This window comes from Microplitis mediator, chromosome 5 (assembly GCF_029852145.1).
Source record: "Microplitis mediator isolate UGA2020A chromosome 5, iyMicMedi2.1, whole genome shotgun sequence".
Taxonomy (NCBI): Eukaryota; Metazoa; Arthropoda; class Insecta; order Hymenoptera; family Braconidae; genus Microplitis; species Microplitis mediator.
The window spans coordinates 8,749,320-8,776,278 of NC_079973.1; the positions used below are offsets into that span (position 1 = coordinate 8,749,320).

The 26,959-nt window shown below is 32.1% G+C and overlaps 2 protein-coding genes and 1 long non-coding RNA gene across 7 annotated transcripts in view; all 3 read right to left on the reverse strand.

The window, feature by feature from the left end:
• Nucleotides 1-1,664: 1,664 nt before the first annotated feature.
• LOC130668511 (uncharacterized) lies at nt 1,665-9,795 on the reverse strand. 4 transcript variants are annotated; one of them, XR_008990029.1, is made up of 4 exons: nt 9,647-9,795; nt 8,900-9,046; nt 4,390-4,664; nt 1,665-4,288 (listed from the first exon to the last, which is right to left on the reverse strand). It is a non-coding gene; the product is annotated as an uncharacterized LOC130668511 (long non-coding RNA). The 4 variants fall into 4 exon arrangements; XR_008990031.1 differs by having other exon boundaries at nt 1,665-3,549; nt 4,126-4,664; XR_008990028.1 differs by having other exon boundaries at nt 1,665-4,664.
• Nucleotides 9,796-14,687: 4,892 nt separating this feature from the next.
• On the reverse strand, nt 14,688-15,872 carry LOC130667835 (S-phase kinase-associated protein 1-like). Its single transcript, XM_057469696.1, has one exon. It carries the CDS (start codon nt 15,474-15,476, stop codon nt 15,009-15,011), a length of 468 nt encoding a protein of 155 aa, XP_057325679.1. The 5' UTR covers nt 15,477-15,872; the 3' UTR covers nt 14,688-15,008.
• A 4,227-nt stretch (nt 15,873-20,099) lies between these two features.
• The window catches only part of LOC130668137 (uncharacterized), a 59,881-nt gene continuing 53,021 nt past the window's right edge, over nt 20,100-26,959 (reverse strand). For both annotated transcript variants that reach the window (XM_057470250.1, XM_057470251.1), the window contains 2 exons: nt 24,108-24,316; nt 20,100-23,996 (listed from right to left, as the gene is read on the reverse strand). In XM_057470250.1, coding sequence (XP_057326233.1) covers nt 23,801-23,996; nt 24,108-24,316 — 405 coding nt within the window. In that variant the 3' untranslated portion in view covers nt 20,100-23,800. The remainder of the gene's footprint in view (nt 23,997-24,107; nt 24,317-26,959) is intronic.

Consider the following 26,959-nt stretch of genomic DNA (forward strand, 5'->3'; position numbering starts at 1 on the left):
ATTCCCAGAAAACGGTTCGATAGATCAATTTAAAAATTTACAGGGGTCTTAGGGGTACATTAAGCTAAAAAAGTCCCTGGCAACATTATTTTTTTTATCGATATTTGCAGAGTAGCGGTTGATTTACTAAAAAACAAAAAAAAAGTCATTTTTTTGTACTTTCTTCCAATGGATGTTAAAAATAAAAAAAATTTTTTTTTTCAAGAAATGATGACAGGGTCTTGTAGGGAATTTATTTAAGTTTTCAACGCCGCCCTTTAACTTTCTGTGCGATCATTGGTACCTGAAATATCGAAGATCAAAGCCAAAAGGATCATTTTTTGTTTGAAGGCTGATATCTCTGCGACAAATCGTCCTACGAGGTTAAAAAAAAAACCAAATTGAAGCTGAATAAATTTGCTAAACGATGTATGCATTCGTTTAGTTGAAAGAATTTTTCCGCGGTCCGTGGGCTCTTCGGAAAAAAAAAAAAAAATTTAGAAATTTTTTGGCTCGCGGTATTTCTCATGTTTGCGCAATAATCGGAGCTTTTAAAAAATTTTGAAAAAAATACACCTAAACTAGAGATTTCAAGCTATAAAATGCTTTTTTTAAATTTTCGATACGATTTTTTTTCACCAAGTTACAGCCTTCCAAAAATCACTAAAAAATTTATAAAATTTTTCTGCTCCTTTAATTTTTTGCATTAGTGTAGATTACAGGTATTTGCATGACAAGCCACAAGAATAGAATATAATTAAAAGGTGTGCACTAGGAGTTGGAGAAGCCATAATAATAGTATTATTATGCTTACCTGAGAGCTGGTGATTCACGGGTGCAGATAGAAATGAACTTCCAAGCTAAGACAATTGTGATCAAAGTATTACAATTGTCGGTGAAAACCAAAAGCAGGTGTTGCAGGTAGATCACGGGGTTGCCGTCTTCTACAGGCAGGTACTGTAGGCCAGGATGAGGATGTAGCAGGCAAACACCTCTACGGGATTGCCGTCTTCTACGGGCAGTTACTGTAGGCTAGGTTAGGTATAATCAGACTTACACCTGGAGGATACAGCAGGTATGCACCTCCACGGGGTTTCCGTCTTCTATAGGCAAGTACACAGAAAAAACAGATATCTTGAGTCAAGAAAATATTTTTGAAGACAAACGTTTTCGGAAACCAAGTCAAGATTTTCTTGAGCCAAGAGAATTCGTCTTGGTTCGAGAAGATTTCTACTTTATCTGAGAAAATTTAGGTCTCCAATAAAATTTTCTTGAATCAAGAATATTTACCTTCAGTCGAGAATTTTTTTTTTGTGTGTACTATAGGCTAGGATAGGTATAATCAGGCTTATACCAGGAGGATATAGCAAGTATACCCCTCCACGGGGTTTCCGTCTTCTACAGGCAGGTACTGCAGACAAGGATAGGTATGATCAGGCATATATCAGGAGGATGTAGCAGGTATACACCTCCACGGAGTTTCCGTCTTCTACAGGCAGGTACTATAGGCTAAGATGAGGATACAGCAGATATGTACCTCTACGGGATTGCCGTCTTCTACAGGCAGGTACTGTAGGCTAGGATAATCATATCAGTCTATGATTAGATTATCTAAGGAAGTGCTTAGATACTACCAGATACTTAGTCATAAACGGGTAAGAAAAAAAAAGGGTTAAAACGCAAAACTATATTTATTATAAAGACATAATGAAAAGTGAAAGTAAATGAGTAAAAATAACTGATTATATTTGGCGCGCAGGCCTTTTTATAAATTCACGCCGGTGCTTATGTGCTGACGAGATGCGCATCCCTTCCATTAAAATAGCAAATGGAAAAGGAATATTAATTAATAATAATAATTATTATTAAATTAACAGGTAATAGCGGTAACATATGATAATTTTATCTCGGTGACAGTCTATTATCATGGTATGATAATGAGGTGTCATCAACCTCGTTACACCCCCGAGCCAGACTGAAAGTTACTCAGTAATTTTCAGTCGAAAAAGAAACAAAGAGTACCATGATAATAGGGGATCACGTACAACAGTTCTATAAAATAATAAATTGATGTCATTAAATAAATAAATTAATAATTAAATAACTATTTTCAGGTAACATTATTGGGATTCATCAATATCCCATTTCTTGCAGAAATTAAACAAAGCATAAAAATGAGAAATGAAATAATAATAATTGAGCTACAAAGATAAGTACTAATTATCACAACATGTTTTAAATTAATGGCAAGTAGCTTCAATATTACAAAAATACATTTTTTTTTATATAAATTAAATGTTCACCAAATTTAAGTAAATAATTTTTTCATTATTTGTATCATTTAATTTTATAACATTTTTATATGCTCTGTTTTCTTTACATATATTCTTTTCAAATAATCTTAAATATTATTTTAATGTTATCATATGTAACATCGACATATATTTATTATTATTTTTTTTTTTTTTTGTTATGTATGTCTTACTGTGTAATCGACTCGTAAAGCTGTCATTAGTTTTGTATTCTGAGGTAAATGTATATAAATGATTTATTATTATTATTATTATTATTATTATTATTTTTTCTTCTTTTTAACTTGAGTAATTAATTAAATGAGCAAAATAAACAGTAATTTTTTTTTTTTTTTTTTTTTTAATTTTGGGTGAAGCCCATAAACTGGAATCTTCAAATAATAATACAGAAAATAAAATAAAAATTCGCTGGAACGATTACCTCAGGTACGAACACTAGGTTGGGTGCAGATGATGTTCCTAGGTTGAAGAAAATTTTCTCTTAATTTTGATTATTTTGATTCAAAAATTTATTTTTTCGACCCAAATGGGTTAAAGTTTTAAGTTAAAAATATATGATTTTAGTTCAAAAAGAAAAAATAATTGAAGAAAGTAAATTGTTTTTTTAATTAATATTTTGAATTTCTTCATTCATGTATATAGAATATTTTATTCTATGAAATTTAACTTCTCTACGTAAGGAGTCAAATTTCTTAAACCAACTAGTGGCTATTGCTTGAAACAAAAATAAAAAAAATTCAAGTCAAGAAAATCAAGCTCTTGGTTTTTTTCCATAGCAGCATTCGGATAACAGGAGCACTCGGGTCTATGCGGCTTCTCTACTTCGGACACTACTTTGTGTATACACGTAGACGCCCGAAGATCCCAAAAAAATGAAACGAGTCTGTTCAGCGCTGGTGCCATATATGTGCAATTATATATTACACACCAATATTCTAATAGTATTAGTTTATTAATTATACAATTAACTAATTCATATACATAAATTGTTTTGAATTGAAGTGTTCGGTAAAAATGTGAGTTATTGTAGTTATTAGTCATTATATCTGGTGTTTTTTCCTGATTCACGTTAAGTTAAATGGTGTCGTTTCAATCATAAAAAAGTAAGTTAATTATTATTTATGCTGTTTTTAATCATATCAGATAGTCACGTTTGTTATCATTTCTGATCCTAAATTTATATAAAATTGTTTCCTTTTTAGTGTGGTATATATCATGCAGTTGATGCTGTCGATGAAGCCAGGATAAATAACCTAATCTTTCATTTATTTTTGTAACAAAAAAAAAAATTTTTATTGTAATAAAGAATTAAAATATATTTTGATGATTAATTGTATATACTCTGAAAATTGAACTTTTAATAAAAACAATTAATTTAAAATTGAACTGAATTATTGTATTTTAAAATAAAAGTATTTTTTATTTTACATTAATGTATAATTTACCCTCGCAGATTTGAATCACGGTAGAAACACCGTGGAAGTGTAAACACCGTGGATCCACCGTGGTTACACGGTGGGTTTGTTCCATTTCACCACCAGGTATAAACAGTGTATCCACTGTGATTAAGCAGTGTATCCACCGTGATTCCACGGTGGCTTGACCACTGTGTATACACGGTGGTAAAGCCATCGTGGAATCGTGGTGGATACACCGCGTAATCACAGTGGTAAAATGGAACAAACCCACCGTGTTTCCACCGTGATTCAAATCTGCGAGGGTAGTTTTAAAATGAATTTTTTATTTTTTTAATCTAAAATTAATTGTTTTTAGATAAAGTCTACATTTATTTTGAACTAAATGTTATCAAATCTTTAAATAAATTAATTTTTACTTGGAGTAAGTTTAATGTGCCTCCGTTTAAAAACTCGATGTATCGAAATGAATCGATATCGACTACATTCGAGAGAACGATGTTTTTACAATGAGTTGGTATCTTCTAAAACCAAGAGCTAAATTTTCTTAAGCCAACCAAGTTGTTTTCTTGTTCGGAGAAACTAAAAACATTTAAAGCAAAAATTTATATTTTTAAATCAAAATTGAATTTTTTTATTGAAGAGCTTTATATACTCTAATTAAAAAAAAAAAAATTTTTTACCAAGAGAAAATTTTTTCAAACAAGAAAAGAGAATATTTTAATTTAAGAATTTATTTTTGGAAACGATTTTCTTCTTGACCCAAGAATTCCTTTTTTTCTTTGTATGGACATGAATTGTTATTATGTCCTACTCTCAGGCAACTGGTACAGTAGTCATCTCCGAATTTAGCATTCGTACATTCTTGGTGAGAATGTCCTTTCCGTTTACATCGTAGACACCCGGTAGATCCAGGTACAGAGTGTCACGACTTTTGGCAGTATCCAGGTGGTAAACTCTGTGAATAAGAGGAATAATTAATTACTCAAGCACGACGAGCAGATCGTCTAGGCACTTTTAAATCACATAATTTATAGGTGCCTATGATTTTATTGCTATTATCACAAATGGTAGCCATGCTTGTTGATACAAATTTATCGATGTAAAATGGACCTTCGCGCGGTGGAACGAGCTTACCAGCGATTCCTTCTACTTTACGACTCAGTATTTTTGATTTAATATACACTTCGGTACCTACAGTTAAGGTAGTTTCTGGTCATATTGATTTTCGTGATGTGGTTTGTGTATCCTGAGCTTTTAGCATTTTCGATTCGACAAAGTGTCGGATCTCGTCTAATAAATTGACGAGTCGCTCATGCTCCACAGGTATATTTGTTTCAGGTATTATGGATAGGCTGCGGTGCAGTTCTAGGTATCTAGGATCTCTGCCAAAATTAAGGAAGACAGGACTGCATGCAAGGGAACTGTGGAAAGAGGTGTTATAAGCGTATGTCAGTTCAGGTAGCCACTTATCTCATTTATTATGCTTGTCTGTTAAATAGAATCGAATCATGATTTTAAATTTCGATTTATTCTCTCGATTGGGTTGGATTGAGGAGAATACGGTGGTGTGAATTCATGGGTGGTCTGCATTAAGTTCAAAAATGAAGTTACTTCTTTATTAGTAAATTCGGTGCCATTATCAGAGATAACAACACGAGCAGGTCCCCATCGGCGAAAAATATCGCGTAAAAATTCGACAGCTTTTTTGCCGGTCGGTTCTGATGTTGCTTTTAATTCTAGGTAGCGTGTATACACATCGCACAACACGAATAAATGTGTTTTACCGTGAGTTGAACGCGGTAAGGGTCCGATGGTGTCAATCGATACACACTCCCAAGGTTCGGTAATAGGTCGGTGACTTTCAGGAATATTAGGTGGGTTAGTGTCAGGTTTATGTAGAAGACAGGTTTTACATTTGTTAACGAATTCCCGAGTATCTTTATACATTCCCGGCCAAAAATTTCAAACCAATCCTCGATATCGATTTTATTAATAGTAAAATTCAGGTAGACTTTTTCCGAACTGCGTACGATTGTATTGTCCGCGAGTATAAAAGTTGAGTTCTTTTTAATATTTCCGAATTTTAAAATGTTATGAGGAATTAATTCAATGATTTTTCGCGAGATGAAATTTTTGTTTGCCCCTGTGTCAAATATCGCGTTGAATGAACGCGTAAAAAAAGTGAGAGTGCAATTTATTGATCGACTTACTGCGGGTAGACGCGGAGTGATGACGGGCAGCTTTACAGGTGTAGTGCATCTCAAACAGTCAGGTGTTTCAGATGTTGGCTCGGAAACTGGCTTTTTCTCCGGTGGGTTGACGGCGCAGTTTAGGTTGCAGCTGACTGATAGCAGACAGCAGCAGTGAAATAACCATCGGATTGGACAGCAGATGCTATTAACTATTACTAAGCAGATGCTATTAACTATTACTAAGCAGATGCTTATTAGGCACCCCATACTATCAGTGGAGTCGTCGGATGTGTACGAGTCAGTCGAGTAACCAGAACTGATGCTCCCGGATGTGAATTTATTATCCTGGGGTAAGGTTTGCTCGATGTTGTTGCTCGGCGCATCAGGTGTCCCAGGAACGGGCGTAATTGGTTGAAGAGGCGTTAAGGGTGGTAGGTATGCGTTTGCCCCTTCTTGTGTATCGAGCATACCACTTACTCGTTTTTTGAGTTACATTCACAATCAGTGACTAGTACTCCCACCTTACCGCATTTTATGCATAGGTCAACTCGTGGATTGGTGCATTCACGTATAACGTGTGTACCCTTCTCTCCACAGTTTTTGCATATATAATTGGGTGAAGTAACAAAATTGTTTTCCCCTCCAGAGGCTTCCTTAGGTGATCGGGATCTGCGTGGGATATTTTTAGGTCGACCCCGGAACTGGACTCGTCGTGGTGTTCTGATTTTCTCAGGCGGAGTATAACATTGAGATACTCGGCTGATACCCTCCTCGTATGAGTCTGAGTCTTCTGTTTCCGATGATGGTACTTCCTCATACACCCTTCGGGTATATTTTGCAGGTTTCTTGGTCTCTGCAGCGACTTTGGATCTCTGAGCTAATCGTTGCACAGCTGTTCTCACAGCTGAGTTTAATTATGAATATGTTTTAGTATATGGAGCCAGAGAGTCAAGTTGAGACTGTATTTCATATGATAGGCGAGCTCTGATCACCAGCACTTGGTCTTCTTCTGATGGTGCTTTGGCCATTTCTTGATATTTCCATGATATTCATCATGGCTTCTTTGATAAATGTTTTGGGATCTTCTCGCTGTTGCTGATAAGTGGCCATGATTTCTTGACTTACGTCAAGATCGGTCTTTCCTTGTGTGAAATACTCGGTGTAAGACTTTGCAAAGTCTTCCCAGCAATGCCATGATTGTTGGTATTGTCTTACCCAGTATCCTTCGGCTTGGTACATGGCTGTTTTAGCCAGTGTAAGATGCTCAGATTCGGTTAATCCCATCTCTTTTCCAAAGTCGGTCAAAGCTCGTAAATATTCCCGGGCTTTTAGAGTGGAGCTGGGATATGTGAGTCCACGCTGTCTCATAGTAGCCTCAGCGGCAGCTACATTTTTAGCGAAGTTCCGTTGGTTGTTATATTCTGTCCCATGCATTGGTTGGTTGGCTGTCACATGTGGGCAGTCGGCTCGGAGAGGTTGGTGGTAGCTAGAGTTAGCGTTCGGTATAGTAGGGTGAGAGGACGATGGTAGGGGTGGAGGACCGTGTAAGTGTGAAGCAGGTCGAGTATTGCATACATTGCCAACTTCACGAATAATTTCTGCGGTGATATTAGCAGGGTTGACGTTTAAATCGGATAATTTCTCCATATTCGTTTCTTCTAATAATCGGAGATCTTCTAGTCCCAGGTCTCCACGAGTGCGAGCACTTTTCAACATGTAGGTTGTACAGCGAGCGTACACGGCGACGGTTTGATTAGTTTCGCTTTGATGATTATTTAATTGGGTCAAGCAGCGCTGTAATTCATTTATGTCTCTTTGAAGGTGAATTACATTGTCTTGTAATTGCTTAATTTATCGTTGCGAATTGTGATGATCTTGAATGCATTCGTCTATTTGTAGACTCATTTAACGCATAATAGCATCATTAATTATGAAGCGCTGGTCGATAGTCGTTGTCACTTTCAATTACGCGTGCGTCCACGTTGACGTGATGTAGGGTATTATCGCGATGATTTTCGTTGTCGTAGTGGTCACCAAAACCCTCCGGCATTTCGTTGATATTATTTTGTTGATGCCCCATATTTGTAAATAGGTCACACGGTGTTTCGTCTGTGATAAAGTTTACGAGGATTTTATTTTTTATTTATGCAATATCACGTAGTATTTTATTATCAGTACACCGGTCGGATTTATTTATTTAGATACTATGAATTCAGTTAAATCGTTCGACCAGTTCTGCTTGTTATACTGGTCACGCAATTACAAGTGTTATCGTCAATTAAAATTATACGTTTTAATTACGCATATCTTTTTCTGCTTTGCGAATTTTATTCCGCGCGTTGCTATCCCGATGATGGTTGAATAAGGTGTAAAATTTATGTATTATTTATTGTGTTTTTTATTTTCTTTTTATCAGGTAATAAAATGAAAGATAAAGTTTAGCTACCATTCGTGTGTTATTGGATGAATAGTTTTAATACTTACAGGTTGTGGATGAATTATTTTTATAAAAATATTTCTTTTGCATTTAAATAATATGCAGGTAGTGAATAAAGGATCCAGGTTATTTAATCTATTAAATTAGATACAAATCAAATAAATTGCAGGTTAGACCCACGTGGTATATATTATAATCGTTACCTAATAATATTTATTATAATCAAAGAGATTATGATGGTTAATTATTTTGAAATAATAATTATTGCATTTATTTAAACAATGTTTATGTGTATTTTCTCTTTGTTTGGATTATTTATTTTAATAAATAAATGCAAACGATTGGCGTAGTAATGTGCCGGTAGCTATACGTTAGGTATGCTATATCGTCTAAAGTGGTATATATAGCTACAGTATCGATTTGTTAAAGTTCAAATTTGAACACAAAGGGGTTGAGTGACTACTTTCACTTTTCAGTGTGGACAGATGGATACAGAGGAAGCGGGATGATATGATTGGCGCGCTTTCTATGGAGCATGCGCGCTCACAATTTATACTTTACTGTTGTTCTGCTGCGTTTATAGGTCAGGAAAATATTCACGTACGCTGAACCGGGCCGCAGAAAGAATCACTTTTACAATGTAGCCCTTGCAATTGACTTCCGTTACCGGTACAATTTTCTTTTAGTCAATGGCTGATTTCCGGTTATCTGTAATATACCGAAAAATAGCATTTAATATGTCCACTACTTTCTTTTCAGGTTTTTTTTTTTGAATTTACAATGTTTAGTATATATATTTTTTTTTTTTAAGTATTTTAAATTTTGTATTTTTAGTTTATTATATGATTTTCGGCTTTACCGGTTAATAAAATACGTTATTTGTTTTAAATGTTTTAAATTTTAACTCTTGCTTATATTTTTATTTTTACTTTATTATTTAGTCTTCAGTTTTACTGAGCAATAGATAAAAATACTTTATTATACTTTTTTGTTATGTATCTTGTTATTATCTGTTATACAACTAGATAATATCATATTTTAGTTTTTATTTGTGTGTGGTTGAGCATATGAACATGAATTTAATATTTTCTGGAGTAATTAAATATTGCTCCAGATTTATTTTTCGACTCTCCTTTTTCCAGAGGGATTATTTTAGTCGGTTATTATTATATCTGTTCAAATAGCCACTGGGTGGATAGTTGAATAAATATAAGAGGAGATGCAAAATTAAACACCATGGATCAATACAGGTGTTCCTGAGAGTTATCCCAGTTCGCGAATTTAAATGTATATTTTATTCGTACTTACGGTTATAACAGGTAAACCCGGTCACAAAAGTTTATAAACGTTGTATATTTGTTAATATGTTAATACTCCGTAGAGTTTATTACAATCGTAGAGAACAAGTAAAATTATGATAGACAGTTATTTTAAGTACGACATGTACAGTATGGAGTCAGGTCAGAGTATGAGAAAACGTGGTTGCGATGCACTTGATCTGTGCTCGTGACGTCACGTCAGGTGAAAAACGGGGGGTCATTCTGTGATCTGTCAATTATATTTTTATAATGATTTAATATACCAAATTATATAGAATGGTTCTCAACCTTTTTTTTTTATTACAGTCAGGAGACTTTGAGTATTTGAAGTTATGTTTTAATGCTTTTTAGCATTTATTTATTTTATTTGATTGAAACTTTATTAAATTTTTATATATGCAAAATATGTACGTAAATTCGCGGTTTTTCAGAGATTCCTTTTACATGCTGGTGACATAGTCAGTCGATTAGTTATCTAGTCTTTGATGCATGATAACTGACGATTTGACTTAATTAGTCAAAGATAATATATAATTTATAGATCATTTAATGATCTGTACAGATCTAATGACTGTACTGGAACTAGAGGTCGATTTTTCCAGGTCTGATAGCCAGAAGAGCTTGTATAATTATTTAAACAAATTTTAAATTACTATTATTTTATATTGGTTGCCAGAAGGGCTCAAATTATCAGATTCCTGGTGACTGTGCGCATGAGATGATCACGTGCACACGTTCTTTGGTATTTTTCCAACAAATCGGTTTTAATATTTTATTATTTATTCAAATAAATAATAGTTAATTTAAAAATATTTTATTTATGTGGTGAGGCCACAAAATTGTTGACAACGAATAACATTTTTATTAAATACTTGAATATTGTTTTATAGTGAGGCTATATAAACAATATTCATTTATACAATGTTTAAACGAGGCAGTAAATTCTAGGATTATGGTCTGAAGCGGTGAAGCCGTAAACAGACAGGTTTAAATTATTTAATTAAATAATATTTTATTGCTACTCGGAAATAATTTATTAGATTATTATGAAAGTAGTAACCCGATGAAAAAAGATTTTATACAATTATATATACACACAAAAAAAAAAATTCTCGACTGAAGGTAAATATTCTTGATTCAAGAAAATTTTTTTGGAGACCTAAATTTTCTCAGATAAAGTAAAAATCTTCTCCAACCAAGACGAATTCTCTTGGCTCAAGAAAATCTTGACTTGGTTTCCGAAAACGTTTGTCTTCAAAAATATTTTCTTGACTCAAGATATCTGTTTTTTCTGTGTAGGCTATATGTTTATAATTGGATAGAAAAAATGGCCCGATCCAATTGTATACAATTCTATATAATGCTATTATTGCAATTATATAGAATTGTATATAATTATATAGAATTGTATATAATTTGTATAAAATTGTATATAATTATATAAACTTGTATACAATTTGTATAGAATTGTATACAATTTCTATACAGTTGTATACAATTGGATCGGGCCATTTTTTGTATATAATTTTATACAATTGTATAAAATCTTTTTTCATCGGGAAATAGGCAAAATCCGGTAACTTTAAAACATTGAGTTTTTCGAGTTTCGAGGTGGAAATAATTTTTTTTTTCAGAATTTTGGCAAAATGTCCATAAATTTGTTCGAAATAGGACAAAAGTGAAGTGATCTTATGGTTGAAAGCCACAAAAAGTAATAATTGGCTTAGGGGGGCCGCTCTGCCTCACCCTCCCCTAATGAAATTAACAGACAAAATTAACAAAAATGTTCAATCGATGCCAGTTCCAAGATTGCTGGTTGACTGATCATAATCAACAATAACAGGGTCCATGAGATCAGTTTACTATCAAATTTTTTATGGTATTTGACTTCATTGCAGTTTTTTCATCAATTTCGAGTGTTTTTTCATCACGAGTTCGAACCTTGACAGTCTGCATTTTTAATTGATAGATAGATAGATAAATATATTTATTTGATCCTAGAGCCGTAGCTCCCTGAGGACTATCAAAAAATACACAAAATCTTATAAAATATATGGGGCATTCCACGCCAAATCGACCACTTTTGAACCCGACCCTTTAGATTTGGCTGAAAATTTGTTCTCTTTTTCTACCCCACCAAAAACGTTAATACTCCAAGCGGACGCAATTTACCCCGCTTTTACACCGGCATTAATCCGCTTCTACACCGGTTACCCCGCTTTAACACCGGTATTTTTAACACCGGTGTATTACTCCTCCTACACCGGTGTAATTTCATTTTTACACCGGGCGGAGTTAAAACGAGTCCATTTTTGACACCGCTCTTTTTACAGTGTAATAATAATAGCAAATAGTTGAAAATTTTATTTATAACTGATAACTGTATGTGGTAACGATTTCGAGACTATTCGAATAGATACTTTGCAAAAGCCAGAGCTCAAGTGTACGTCTGATCATTTTGAAATTCTGAGCTCGCCTGTCTACGTCTTCGCTGGTTGAGCTTCTGGTATTTCGAATTGTCATAAACTATAGAGTACACGGAAAGAAATTTTCATTAAAAATTACCGTTAAATTCACTGTAATCGTGGCACATAATGCGGCGCTTTTATTTATTAGCATTTTTTAAATAAAAATTACGAAAAAATTTATTTATTTTGTGGTAGACTTCATAAAATTTACCGAAAAAACAAATAAAATTTACAGTAGACTCCCTGATAGCCAGAGTTTCCGATCAGAAAGTTAGTGTACCTGAGTTGCGACCAACTTGACGACAAGTTGTCGTCAACTTTAAGCTTGTGTAACTGTTGCCGACAAGTTGCTCGGAAAGTAGCCGTCAACTTATGGAAATGCTGACTTTTGCGGCCAACTTGGCGACAGGTTGCGGTAGTAGATTGTCGACAAGTTGCGGGCAACTTGGCCATCAGGGCTACGGTAAAATTTGTTGAAAAAAAGTTAAAAATTATCTCACTTACCGACAAATGATTAGGTTGTGCCATTCGTTCCACGATTACAGTGAATTTAACAGTAATTTTTAAAGAAAATTTCTTTCCGCGTAAGGATGGCTTTGTACTTTGTGTCGTATTTCGAGGAATTCAAATAGTAAATTCTTTTTACATGGTTGATAAACTTTCAGTTAAATAAAAAAATAAATACACTTACGCAAAAAATTAAAAGAGCAGAAAATTTTATGAATTTTCAGTGATTTTTGGAAGGCTGTAACTTGGTAAAAACTATTCGTAGCGAGATTTACAAAAAAAGCATTTTATAGCTGGAAATCTCTAGTTTCGGTGCATTGTAAAACAAAATTGCAATTTTTTTTTGTCTTTTCCTTGCATTCGCTAAGTAACGAACGCAAAAATTTGAGAGAAGTCGAAAAAAAATTATTTTTTCATTTTGATTATGATTACACAATTAAAGGAACAAAACTTGTTCCTTTAATTGTTTAGCAAAACTTTGATCGATCGTTCCCAAAAAACGGCTCGATAGATCAATTTGAAAATTGCCAGGGTTATTGATACATTGAGCTAAAAAAGTCCCTGGCAACATCATTTTTTTTATCGATATTTGCAGAGTAGCGGTTGATTTACTAAAAAATTTAAAAAAGTCATTTTTTTGTACTTACTTCTAATGGATGTTAAAAATGAAAAAAAAATTTTTTTTCAAAAAATTATAAAAAGGTCTTGTAGGGAATTTATTCAAGTTTTCAACGTCACCCTTCAATTTGCTGTGCGATCATTGATACCTGAAATATCGATGATCAAAGCCAAAAGGATCATTTTGTGTTTGAAGGCTGATATTTTAGCGAAAAATCGTCCTACGACGATACATAAAAAGCCAATTTGAAGCTGTATAAATTTGCTAAATGACCTATGTATTGGTTTAGTTAGAAAAATTTTATCACGGTCCGTGGGCTCTTTGGAAAAAAAAAAAATAAACTTAGAAATCTTTTGTCTCACGGTATTTCTCATGTTTGCGCAATAGCCGGAGCTCTTAAAAAATTTTGAAAAAAATGCACCAAACTAGAGATTTCAAGCTATAAAATGCTGTTTTTAAATCTCGATACGACTATTTTTTACCAAGTTACAGCCTTCTAAAAATCACTAAAAAATTTTAAAAATTTTTCTGTTTCTTCAAGTTTTTGCGTAAGTGTAAATTAATTTATTAAAATAATGAAGTTTAAAAAAATGCGCGTACTAATTTTTCGAATATGAAAGTACGTATTTTTCAATTTTTATTTCTCTTAAATTCTATTTATTTATTCAAACATTGCCAATTGCCAGCTACATTTACAATCGTTCAAAATATGGTCCTGAAGTTATAAGACAGTTACATAACAATTTTCGGATTTTTTATATACTTATTTCTAATTATTTCTTACTTCAGGATCATAACTATCCAACCCTGATTAAAAAAAATGATTAAAAAGTATTTAAAATGATTTGTTTTCTAATCATTTTAAATACTTCTTAATCCTTCAAATCATTTCTAATCCTGTCTCTTATGGACATTTAACGTGTGAAATCATTTTTAATCATTTTTTTTAATCAGGGAAGCTGCAGTTTCATGAACAATAGTCATACGACTATTAGACAGCAATTAGGCTCGTCATTATTTAAATTCTTGGAAAGGTTCGGGATTAAATCTTTCATAGAAATCTGTTAATGACGAGGGACGTAAGAAATTCAAGCCTCACATGTTTAAATGGTCAAATAATTACTTTTGCTTAGTGTGAAACATCTGGACAAGGTCCATAACAATGGCCAGCGAGATAACAAAAAAAAAAAAAAATGTAAATAATAAATATGAAACTAAATCTAACTTTTGACTATAAGTTTTCTTGAACTTCAACGAGATAATTTAAGTATCAATTATAAAATTGCTAATTAGTATAATTAACAAATATTAAAAATCAATTATTAAGTAATTTAAAAAAATATAAATTCTAGGTTATTGATAATTACATACTATGAGAAATTAATTAAATACAAACGACAAAATAAAATATTAAATTTCTTTTATTGTAATTTTTCATTTAACCACATGGTAACACTGTACAATTACCAAAATTATTATAAATCATTTTCATTTCATGTAACAACAAATTTAATTATTATATTAATTGGTCATCACGTGTAATCGTATACTTGTATATTTTTTGTTAAATATTTAGTCGTATCACAAAACAATTTCTTGCAATATAAGAAAAAAGAAATGAAAAATACAATCAGATAATAAAAAAAAAAAGAAAAAAAACTTATTTGATTAATAATTTATGTTTGAACTTAATAGTTACTTTATCATTGACTCGTCTCCTTGTCCGTCTCTTCATCCTTCTCCGTGGGCCCGCCATCTTATGCTTTTACGACATCGTTATTATCAACAGGAGTTTTGGTTGGAGGCAGGTTGAAAGTCTTTCTAATTTCATCAGGAGTCTTTCCTTTAATCATGCAGGCGACAGTTTTGCAAGTTACGTCCATTAAGCCCTTGATGTCTAGGTAATTAGCAGCGCGGATTATGGCGAAGAGAGTTGGCTGATCAACTTTCAGGAATTCAGAGTCCCAGGTACTGATGTCGTCGCACCTTTTTTCTTGAGTTTCGTCGTCTTCAGGAGCTGGTGGATCATCCTTGTGATGCTCAGCCCATTCAATAACTTTTTTTAAGATTGCCGAGTGTACATTAGGTAGAGGCACCACTTCGTCATCGCTATCTCCCAATCCAAGATCTTCCAACATGGTTTTAATGGTCATCGACATCTTAGCAACTTTAATATCAACCTCGAAAAGCTCTTTGTCGTTGCTCTCAAGTTTTATTAAAGACATTTTTTATTTATTTAATAGTAGTCACTTTTAATTCACAGATCTTGTTCAATTATTTTTAAAATGTTTGTAATATTTTTATGCGTCACTAAAAACTGTTGCACGTGTTGTCGGTTCGACGACGAATTACGATTTGTGAAGCCAACGACGCTCTGCTAGTTTTTCCGTTTCGTTGTTATTTTTAGTTCCTATGAGGTAAAGTGGGGGAAAGAGCGCAGCAGCATCGTGTTTTTAAAATCTACTTCCTTCCGTCTTGTATCAGTACTCGTTTTACAGCGCCACGGTGTACGAAGTTAAAGTTAATAAATATTTGAATTATAAAATAAAATTGACTTGTCAAGTATTCAAATAATTAACAAGAGTTTAAACACTTAGGGTAGATATTTAAATCCGACATTTACTTAAATCAGAAATTAATTTTTTATTTAAAGATAGAAAATTTATGACTTATTTTGATTGAAGTAAAGCTTCAATGATAAGAGTTTTATTTCAAAAGATGTAAGATTTCATTACGATGTCTGAAAAGTAATTGAAATAAATAAAGATTTGAGATTTTGCTTGAGCACTAAAAAAAAAAAAAAAAACTTTTGCGGAAATGAATCACCCTAGTGTATATGCACTAATTCCAAGTGGCCGACTTTTAGCTGTGGCAAATAGTGAATATACACTGTGAAGTAGTGATAATTTACTATTTCAGGTTTAGAGAGTATTATTTAAAAATGACAGGATATTTATTTAACAATCAAATAAATGCATATTTAGAAAAATAATTTTTTTTCTTGACACGTACTTTTTTTTTTACTATCACAAAAATTGTTCAGGGAAACATTAATATTAACCCTTCGTTGGTCGCGCTTTACTGCCCGCCTTCGTTGTTCGCGTGGTTAGGGAATCGCCGTAATGTTAATTTTCTTACAGCGTTGCCAAATTTATAGACAATTTATGACAGCCATACTAGCTATCTATATTTCGATTCCGTACATGTGGCAACGTTGGGAATAAAATTTTACTGTCTAGTTTGGTCGCGCTTACGGGGAATCGCCGTGATTCGACGTTCATCCGACATTTATTATTTAATATATAATTAATATAAATAATTATAACTTTAGAAACTCTTTTAACGTATGTTAAATAGATCAAAGAAGGAATAGCTGAATTGTTGAAAGATAAAAAAAAATTATTTTTTTTTATATTACAAAATAAAAAAAAAAAGCGGGGAATCGCTCATAGCGCGACCAACGAAGGGTTAAACAATCATGTCATAGTGTAATACAGGATACCCCTATATTACATCAAAAAAGGGTTATCGTCACTCTGCTAATTTACGGTGGATGACCCGTCTCATAAATTTTTCAAGTTGGGAATATAATAATTCTGAAATAATATTATTTAATTTAATATTAAGATCTGGACTATGACTGCCATTGTCGATGATACTGACTGCCGCTATATTGGACCGCCTGTTGGTACAAAATAATCGACTTTGTGATTCTCTCGCTCCCCACTTTAGCAAAAAGTTGAACGTTGAATACAGTGACGCACAGCAGCGTCATCTTGGCGCGAAATTTCAAAACTAAAATTTAATACTTTAGACACTCGCACCCGCACACACAGGCTGTTTGACAATTTAATATAAATTAATTTAAATGTTTAAACTCCGGGCCAGAGAAAACTCGGAGTGAAATAAAATCCGTATCACTCCGAGATCACTCCGCTAAAAAAAAACTCCCAATTCACTTCGCATGCGAAGTGATTTTTTTTAAAACTCCGGAACTCTGAGTGGCGGAGTGAATTCGGATTTAATTTCAATCCGGATTCACTGCGGATTTTTCCCAGTGTAATAAAAATTAAGATTTAAATGAGTTTTGATTCAGATCAGAGCAATGATATATAAAATATTAAAAACTGTGAAAACTGTAGGAAAATTTTTTTTGCGTTGGTCTTCTTAGGATTTCTCCGGAATCGTGCATGATAAAAAAATTTTGAACTCCAGATCTAAAAACTAGAAACTTAAGGCTACAATTAGCTTTTTTTTTTACTCTACGACTATTTTTCTCCGAGTTACAGCATCTTGAAAATCATCCAAAAATTTGGAATTTTTTTTATATCCCTTAATTTTTGTGACCAGTGTATATATAGTAGACCGGTTCAAAAAAATTGACTATTTTTTTTTTTCAAAACCCGCAGTGAAATATCTTCCTAGTCATGAAAAAAGAAGCCTGTGAAAACGGGAGCACTTAACATCAATTTTGAAAGGTCGCTCATCGTAAATTTCTATTTTACGTTTAAATAACATGGAAAAAAAATTTTTTAACTTTGGAATTTTACAACTCATTTTGGAATTAACATGTCGGGGTGAAAGATACATATTTTTGAAGGAAATTGAACGCTCTAAATAAATTGTCTCTTATGTTTGTTCTCTAAATCTACTCCTTTAAAAGTTATTCGAGTTTAAAGTTCAACATGTAATCAATTTAACCTTTTTTTTCTTAATTTTTTTTAAATATTTCATAATTATTATTGAAAACAAAAAATTTGTCTTAAAATATTAAATTATTAAGTTTAACGTCGTTAACAAAGTAGATCTTTATTGTTCTACTATGAGGAATAAATGACTTTTCAATTTAAAAAATCTAAAACTAATTCTTTCTTTGAAGTTTAAAAAAAATTTGAATTGTATGTACATAACTTGTCGGAAAAACGACTAACTGTGGCTTGTAGGAAATGTAGTGCACTTTTTTACCGGTGAAATAAAGATATGCCGCATTATCAACTTACTTTCTTGGTACTGTTGCTCAATTATTGTTCTGGTTCCTAGCTGTTTGTTATATTTACGATTTTGATGTATAATAATTTAAAGATATTTCACTTTTTAAAAATTTTATAAACTGAAAATAATCGTGTTAAACTTAAAGCTATTATCTATACCATTTCAAAATTGTAAAATAATTTTTTTCGAAGATGAATTTTATTATTATACCATAATTTTAGAAAAAAAAGGTTAAATTGATTACATGTTGAACTTTAAACTCGAATAACTTTTAAAGGAGTAGACTTAGAGAACAAACATAAGAGACAATTAATTTAGAGCCTTCAATTTCCTTCAAAAGTATGTATCTTTCACCCCGACATGTTAATTCCAAAATGAGTTGTAAAATTCCAAAGTTAAAAAATTTTTTTTCCATGTTATTTAAACGTAAAATAGAAATTTACGATGAGCGAGCTTTCAAAATTGATATTAAGAGCTCCCGTTTTCACAGGCTTCTTTTTTCATGACTAGGAAGATATTTCACTGCGGGTTTAAAAAAAAAAAAATAGCAGATTTTTTTGAACCGGTCTACTATATAGTGTATTTATAAAATGGTTAATGTTATTTACATATATATGTTTTGTGACGATATTGTTTATTACTCTATTCATTACTTGCATTATACATTATTTGTCAATATTATCATTTTCAAATACAACACAAAGTTTACACCTATTTCGGTCTTCTTTCGTTAGAGATTCCGATCAAGAAGAATAGAAATTGATTATTTTTCGATTCAAGTAATTTAAATTTAATCGGACAATGATCGATGTTATGTTGTTGTCAAATCAATTCAATCGGAATTCTTGACCGTGGGTTTTATACTTTTTATTAATTTACAAGCACGTCAATTATTTTATAGACATTAGAAATTATAATTCGAATTTGAATTGTTTTAGCTACTTTTACTTCCTTAATAATTACATTAATCATGACATCGTATGTCTTTTATCAGTCTTAACTATATCCGTTTTCAACAATTATAATTTAACATTTACTCGTAACAAAAAAATCAAATGGATATTCGTTAGTGGAGCATAGCCAAATCTTTACATTAGTAGTATGCGAAATTATTCATGTGATAGAGCTTCTGTTTTAATTATATTTTGTGTTAGAAATCATAACAATATTACATATGATTAATCCATTAGTTCCCGAGTCAAAACACAAATTCTAGTTTAGTTCTCAAAAGCCTCAATTTCTTTGATGTCTTATTGGCCGCCCAAAAAGTAACTCTACTTTAGTACTCAAAATCCTCAATGAGAACTATGTCGTCTAAATGCGAATAATTTATCAATTTTAAATTATAAGTAAGACCTCAAAATCCTCAATGAATAAAAAGTTGTACTTCGGACTTTGAAAAATTTTAGATAGAAAAGGGAGGGGAGAAAATACGTCGAATGAGACTTTTGAGGTTCAAATGCGGATAAAATTATTCCTGTACGTTTTGAGTATTTTGAGGTCCAATTCATAGATTATGTGATTCCAGTTTAGTCCTCAAAATGGTAAAATTGGTAAAATTAATACTTTGAAGACTAAACTAGGATAACTTTCTATACTGTTGTCAATCCTTAAATTCTACAGTAGAATCTCTCTTTATTTGACTCATCCGTCTAGGATCTCTCTCTGTATTTAACTCGTCCTTTTGTCCCCACTACAGCAACACTATTGTCTCTTATGCGCAGGTCTGCGCGGCTAAATGCGCAGTGTACAAAAACAGTTCACATGATATTATCTGTATATAACCTCAATTACTAAATAGAATATTGTATTGTGCAATAAAAAATGTTAAATAATTCAGAAAATTTTAAGGTAAGTTTAAATATTATATCTCTTTAAAGTATGTGATTAAAATTTATTAGATTAATAGAACTTAAAGTTTGTACTTATAGCCCAAAATAATTCAAATCTACCCGCCACGAAGTTTTTTTTTTTTATTGGCCAAACGAAAAGTCGTAGTGGGAGACAGGATTGTCAAATATAGAGAGAGAATTTGGTCAACTACAGAGAGCGGTCAAATATAGCGAGATTCTACTGCAAATTGATCCTCAAAAACTTCATTGAGAACTTTGAGACGTAAATTCGAATTTGTTTTTTGACTCGGGCTTACAATATTTTTGCTTTTTAATTATTTCATTACAGATTTTTGTTTTTCGATCATCGTTATTATATTTTAAATAGTTACTAGTTGAATCGATGAAAGTATTTTTTTCATCTAGTCTGTTTTATTCGAATGCTAAAAATAAGTTTCATATTATTTATCAAGTAACTACAAAATTTTTTATTTACTTTTGATTTCATACATATCATTTTTTGGATACATAATTGAAAAAAGTACCTCTATTATAATTAATAATAAGTGATATAATCATGATTTTGAGATGATGATAATGGTCGTAACGGTAATTACAGATGATATAATTCATTGCCTAACTTTTAAGATATAAAATTAGAAAACCATTTGTTTTAAATATAAAACGATTTCAAATGTCAAAAAACGAACACGTAGACATTATTGTATGCTTATTAAATCATTTATAAAAAGTTATCAGTCAATTTTTATTATAAATTTAAGAGTTAGTTATTCATGAATACATCAAAAAGCTTATACAAATTTTTCTAATACCCTAATTGATAAGAAAAAAACAATACATGTATCCTTCAAAATTTGGCGACATTAATGGATTTGATATCGATTGAGTTTGAAATATTTATAAATTCTTTAGGATATTATTGTACTGGTTTTTTAATTCACTCTTTATAGATTCGAAGTTTTGAATCATATCTGTTCTGATTTTTGATCTGAAAAAATTCATGGCAAATTCGGCTTGTTGCTTTGAGTTCTTCTTACACGGAGAGAAATTTATGGTAACCGTTCCTAGGACGTTTATAAAATATCATCTCATATCGTTACGGTAATAATTACCATATGTTATGGTAACCGTTCCCATAATATATGGTAACCATTGCCATAATATAAAGTAACCATTACCATAATATATGGTAACCATTGCCATATATTACGGTTATGGTTACCATATATTACGGTTATGGTTACCATAATATTATGGTAAAGATTACTATAATGTTATGATAACGGTTACCACATATTATATTAATAGTTACCATAATATTATGGCAACGATTACTGTAATATTATGGTAACGGGTACACATATTATGGTAATGGTAACAATTACCATATATTCCGGTAATGGTTACCATAATATTATAGTAAAGATTACTATAATATTATGGTAATGGTTACCATATATTATATTAATGGTTACCATAATATTATGGTAACAATTACTGTAATATTATGGTAACGGGTACACATATTATGGTAATGGTAACAATTACCATATATTACGGTAATGGTTACCATAATATTATAGTAAAGATTACCATAATATTGTAGTAACAATTACTGTAATATTATGGTAACGGTTACACATGTTATGGTAATGGTAATCATATATATTCTGGTAATGATAACTATAATATATATGGGTGCCGTTCCTATAATCTACTTTAAAAAAAAAACGGTTACCATGCATTATGGGAACCATTTCCATAATATATTGTAATTGTTAACATAAATTTATCTCCGTGTAGCATATTAATGTAACGAAACATTACATCTTTGTTTTCCTGCTTAGGATTTCGTTCGAGAACAATTTAATCCATTTAATTATAAATAGTCCAAGCAATCAGCCGAACTTTACGTCAATCAATAGTTTTTAGAATTCATGAATATCGAAGCGCATATAATAGTAAGATGTCAATAGAATTAACTATTATCTTATTCATGTGCTTTAAAAAAAATATATACAAAATCAAATGTTTTTGGACAAACAGTTTTGAAGTGTAAAATTATGTTAATTAAATTAACGTTCCCTTATAAATGGAATCACAGTTATCTCCTTCCGCTTATATTAGTTTCCTACGTTATCATATATTAATTCGTTCAATTTCTTTCCTAGTTTAACATAACTATTATTCGATTAATGATATTAGCTCTGATAGAATACGCTGGTTACGATATAATTATCGTATGTGTAAATACACTCAACCAATTTATTATATCCAGTTATGCATTTGTTTACTTTCGTTTTCACTTTTCCACGTTTACTTTTTTTTTATGAAATACCTACAGAAATCATAGTCTTCTTCATGAATGCAGTTTAATCGTACTTTCAGTTTCATATTTCTAAATACAATCGAGCTTACAGAAAAGTAATTCAGCTATTACTATATTTAATATCATGTACGTATTAAATCCGAAAAATCGCAATTCACACAAAATATAAAAAAAAGTAATCTACAAAAGTAGTATTTATATGTTTTTTTTTTTATTTTAATTTTTGTAACAAAACAATTCAAAATACTACCTACACGGAAAAAAATAGATAGGAATAGTTACCGTGTTCACAGTCACCATTCGCTTTCCAAATAATACAGGTTCCTTTCAGCAGTCGATGTGTTACTATATAAAATAGGTATAGGTCCTGTGTGGAGATGCGAAAAACTCACCGGACAAATGCGTTCCATTGTTGTTCAGCATAGTAACCATTCCTGGGCTAGACAGGAACTGTTGCTTTCAGTCACATGCCTGACTACTGTTTGGCGGGAACTAATGTTGTAAACAGCACTCAGGCATGTGACTGAAAGCAACAGTTCCTGTCCAGCACAGGAATGGTTACTATGCTGAACGACAATGGAACGCATTTCTCCGGAGAGTCTTTCGCATCTCCACACAGGACCTATACCTATTTTATAGAGTAACACATCGACTGCTGGAAGGAAACTGTATTATCTGGAAAGCGAAGGGTGACTGTGAACACGATAACCAGTCATGTTTTCGACATAATGTTTAACATAGTAATGGTTGCTATGTTAGATTGTATCAGTCGTATATAAAAACGACCCATTCCTATTATAACAAGAACTAGTAATGTGCTACGATTAATTTTAACATACTTTACGATCATTCTTGTGTACCACAGTAACCATTCCTATTTATATTTTTCCGTGTACTTTTCCTTCGGTAACGTGAACTCGTAAGATTACAAAAAAAGAGTTAGGTATATTTAAATAAATAAAAATAATAATAATAATAATAATAATAATAATAATAATAATAATAATAATAATAATAATAATAATAATAATAATATTAATAATAATAATAATAAAAATAATAATAATAATAATAATAATAATTATAATAATAATAAAAACAACAATTAGAACTCGCCTGAATCTATACGTTAATGAACTTCATGATAGATTTCAATTAATGGTTGATCCCGTTCTCAATTTTCTAACCTAATATAATAGTGATTCCTATTCGATAATAAAAATATAAACGAAAGCCGAAATAAGTAACGGTTCGAAGTATTTCCATTTCCGAGTTAGCTAATATCAATAACAGAAAATTGGTATTTATATTTAATCGAAGTTGTATGAAGAATGAATTAGAGAACTGCATACGATATGGCCAATAAGTTAAATAATTACTTAGGCATCCGGTAGTAACGAAGAACTAGATATCCAAGCGTTCGAAACACCACCAAGAATGCTAAAAGTATAACAGTGTTAGCCCATAAAGGTAAACTGGATCCTCTTTGACCACCTTGGTTCTCAAGTATTGCTGACACGGGAATCGTTGTTCCATTTTTGCACTCTGGGAATTTACTTGGTTGCGAGCATCTATTTAAATGGATTGATTTCTTAGAATTAATTAATACTTTGAATTTTGTTAATTGCATCGTATAAACGAAAGTATATAACTCCGCAGTCGAAATCAATATTAAAACTTACGCTATAGGATCGCCAACTCCAAATTCTAATATTTGCATATTTTGGTAAGCATAATGGACCATGCTAGTGTAACGTGCCCAGGCAAGCCAGGGTGGCACAGAAGTCGCTAAGTAACCTCCTAATAACTGTGTGGCGAGAGTGTAGAGTGCAGAAGCTGTGATGCTTACTTGTAGATCCAAGCAACAAGCCCCAACAAAAAAACCAACACTCTATAATTGATAAATTCATCATTTCTTTAGTCATTTCACGTAATAATAGTTTAGAAATAATTTTTTTTATGGTTTAAAAAATTATTAAGGAGTGAAGTTCAGTTTTTGACCTTTAAAAGATTATGGATGATACATTATCAACGTATCTATTATCTCAGGACAAATTATTGCTACGGGCCCATCGTGAGTAGGACACAGTAACCAAGTGAACACGGCAATATGACGGAGACGTCACATTTTTAGAACCAAAAATATTAGGTTACGTAAAACGTAAGTAACACGTAAGTCACATGCGACGCACAATTTCACACTCATTTACGTAACATAATGAATGTAAATGTGATGTTAATGTGACGTACATGTTACATTGGTAGTATAACGGTACCGTGTGCTACGTAAGATTAAAAAATATAATCACTTTCGAAAAAGCAAAATATAATCGTCAAAATGCTGTTAGTAATATCAAAAAAATTTCCTATTTTTTTTACGCTACACGGAGAGAAAAGAATAGTAATGATTACTATACTACATAGTAACCAGACTCATTTTGTGTAAAATGGTAAATAATGCTATGTAGAATAGGACACATTACCATTTTTCTAGTCATGATTACTATGTTACATTGAAACAACTAAAATGGTTAAAATCGCTACATAGCATGGGAATCAGGGTTATGTAGAATAGTACTCAGTACCATGCTGGAATAGCTGTCGTTACAGTTTAACAAGTGAGACAAGGAAGTAAACATGCGCGGACGTTTGCGCAGTAACCTATGTGTATGTGTATGGATGTATATGTGCAATGTATATTACTAGATATTTTAATTTATTTAATTATTATTTATCTGTTATCAAAAAATGATATTTCATTTTGAGCAATATCTTAATTATTTTAATAGATTAATTTAATTTCTACATCTATCTACCCTCGCAGATTTGAATCACGGTGGAAACACGGTGGGTTTGTTCCATTGTACCACTGTGATTACGCGGTGTATCCACCTTGATTCCACGGTGACTATGCCACCGTGTATACACGGTGTTTTCACTGTGATTACGCGGTGGATACACCGTGGAACCACGGTGGTGAAATCGCACAAAGCCACCGTGGAATCACGGTGGGTACACCGCGTAATCACAGTGGAAACACCGTGTATACACAGTGGTCAAGCCACCGTGAAATCACGGTGGATACACCGCGTAATCACAGTGGATACACTGTGTATACCCGGTGGTGAAATGGAACAAACCCACCGTGTAACCACAGTGGATCTACGGTGTTGACACTTTCACGGTGTTTCCACCGTGATTCAAACCTGCGAGGGTATTTATACCAACCTAAGTTATTTGTTTTGTCATAACCTTATCTACTAAAAATGAAATAAATAAAACATCGTAAACGTTACTAGGTAACATTGTAGTCATGTCCATGTACATAGTTCTCTCGTCAACGTAGAATGGTAATCAATCCAATGCTAGCATAGCCACCGTTACTATGTAGAATGGGGGAGGGGGATTACTCTGCCCGGTGACTCTCGACGTTAAAAAATCTTCGTTTCTATGTAACATAGTGATGGTTACCATTCTACATAGGAATTAGAACTATTTTTTTCTCTCCGTGTACAACATCCTGTTTATAAGTAATTGTAATAGTCAGCTCAAATTTTTTATATATACCCGTGAAAAATGAATCATACATGGCCATGCATGGCTCATATATGCTTCATATATGGCTCATATATGGCTCATATATGCTTCATATATGGCTCATATATGGCTCATATATGAAGCATATATGGCCATACGTGGAGCATATATGGCCATACAAACTTTTTTAATACAGTCATGCATGGTAATATATGAACCATACAAGGCCATGTATGGCTTTGTATGACTGTATTAAAAAAGTTTGTATGGCCTTATATGCTCCATGTATAGCCATATATGCTTCATATATTAGCCATATACGGCCATGCATGACCATGTCTGATTCATTTTTCACGGGTGTGATATAAATATATCGTCACTTTTAGGTCACCAATGTGATATCACTCGGTCAGTAACATGCATATAATCTTAATGTCACATTTACGTCACAAATTTGACATTTACATTCCAATTTATATCATCAGAATGTAAAATTTACGTTGAATTTGTTACGTAACATGTTTTCTAGATGTGATATCACTGTTACGTTGGTGTGTTCTCTGGGTAAATCAATCATTTTTTCTAAGTCAAAATTAATTATAAAAAATCAATAAATTTTGGCGCGAAAAAAAAAACGACTTATAAATGATTATGACGTTATTACATCTGTTGGAGCTGAGAACCAATAAAAATCACGTTATTCTATTATATTTTCTTGTTGGTGAGATTCTGATAGGGTAGACATGGGTATTTGTTTATCTCTCCGTGTGATGGCGCGTCGGAACGAATATAATGACGTAACTAGTGTTTGAATTGACATTTTTAAAAAACAGTTTTTAATCCAAAAATTAACCAGAAAATCAATTATTATGATATTTTTTTCTTAATTTTACTTAACGACTTTTATTGAACTTTAAAAAAAATGTGAATTACGAAACATGTAACTTCTCTATTATGATAGATTATGGCCAAATTCTTCGAAGATCTACCACGAGAA

Excerpts from the sequence above, each read along its gene's own strand:
- LOC130667835 (XM_057469696.1), bottom strand. The coding sequence starts at position 15,476 with ATGTCTTTAATAAAACTTGAGAGCAACGACAAAGAGCTTTTCGAGGTT.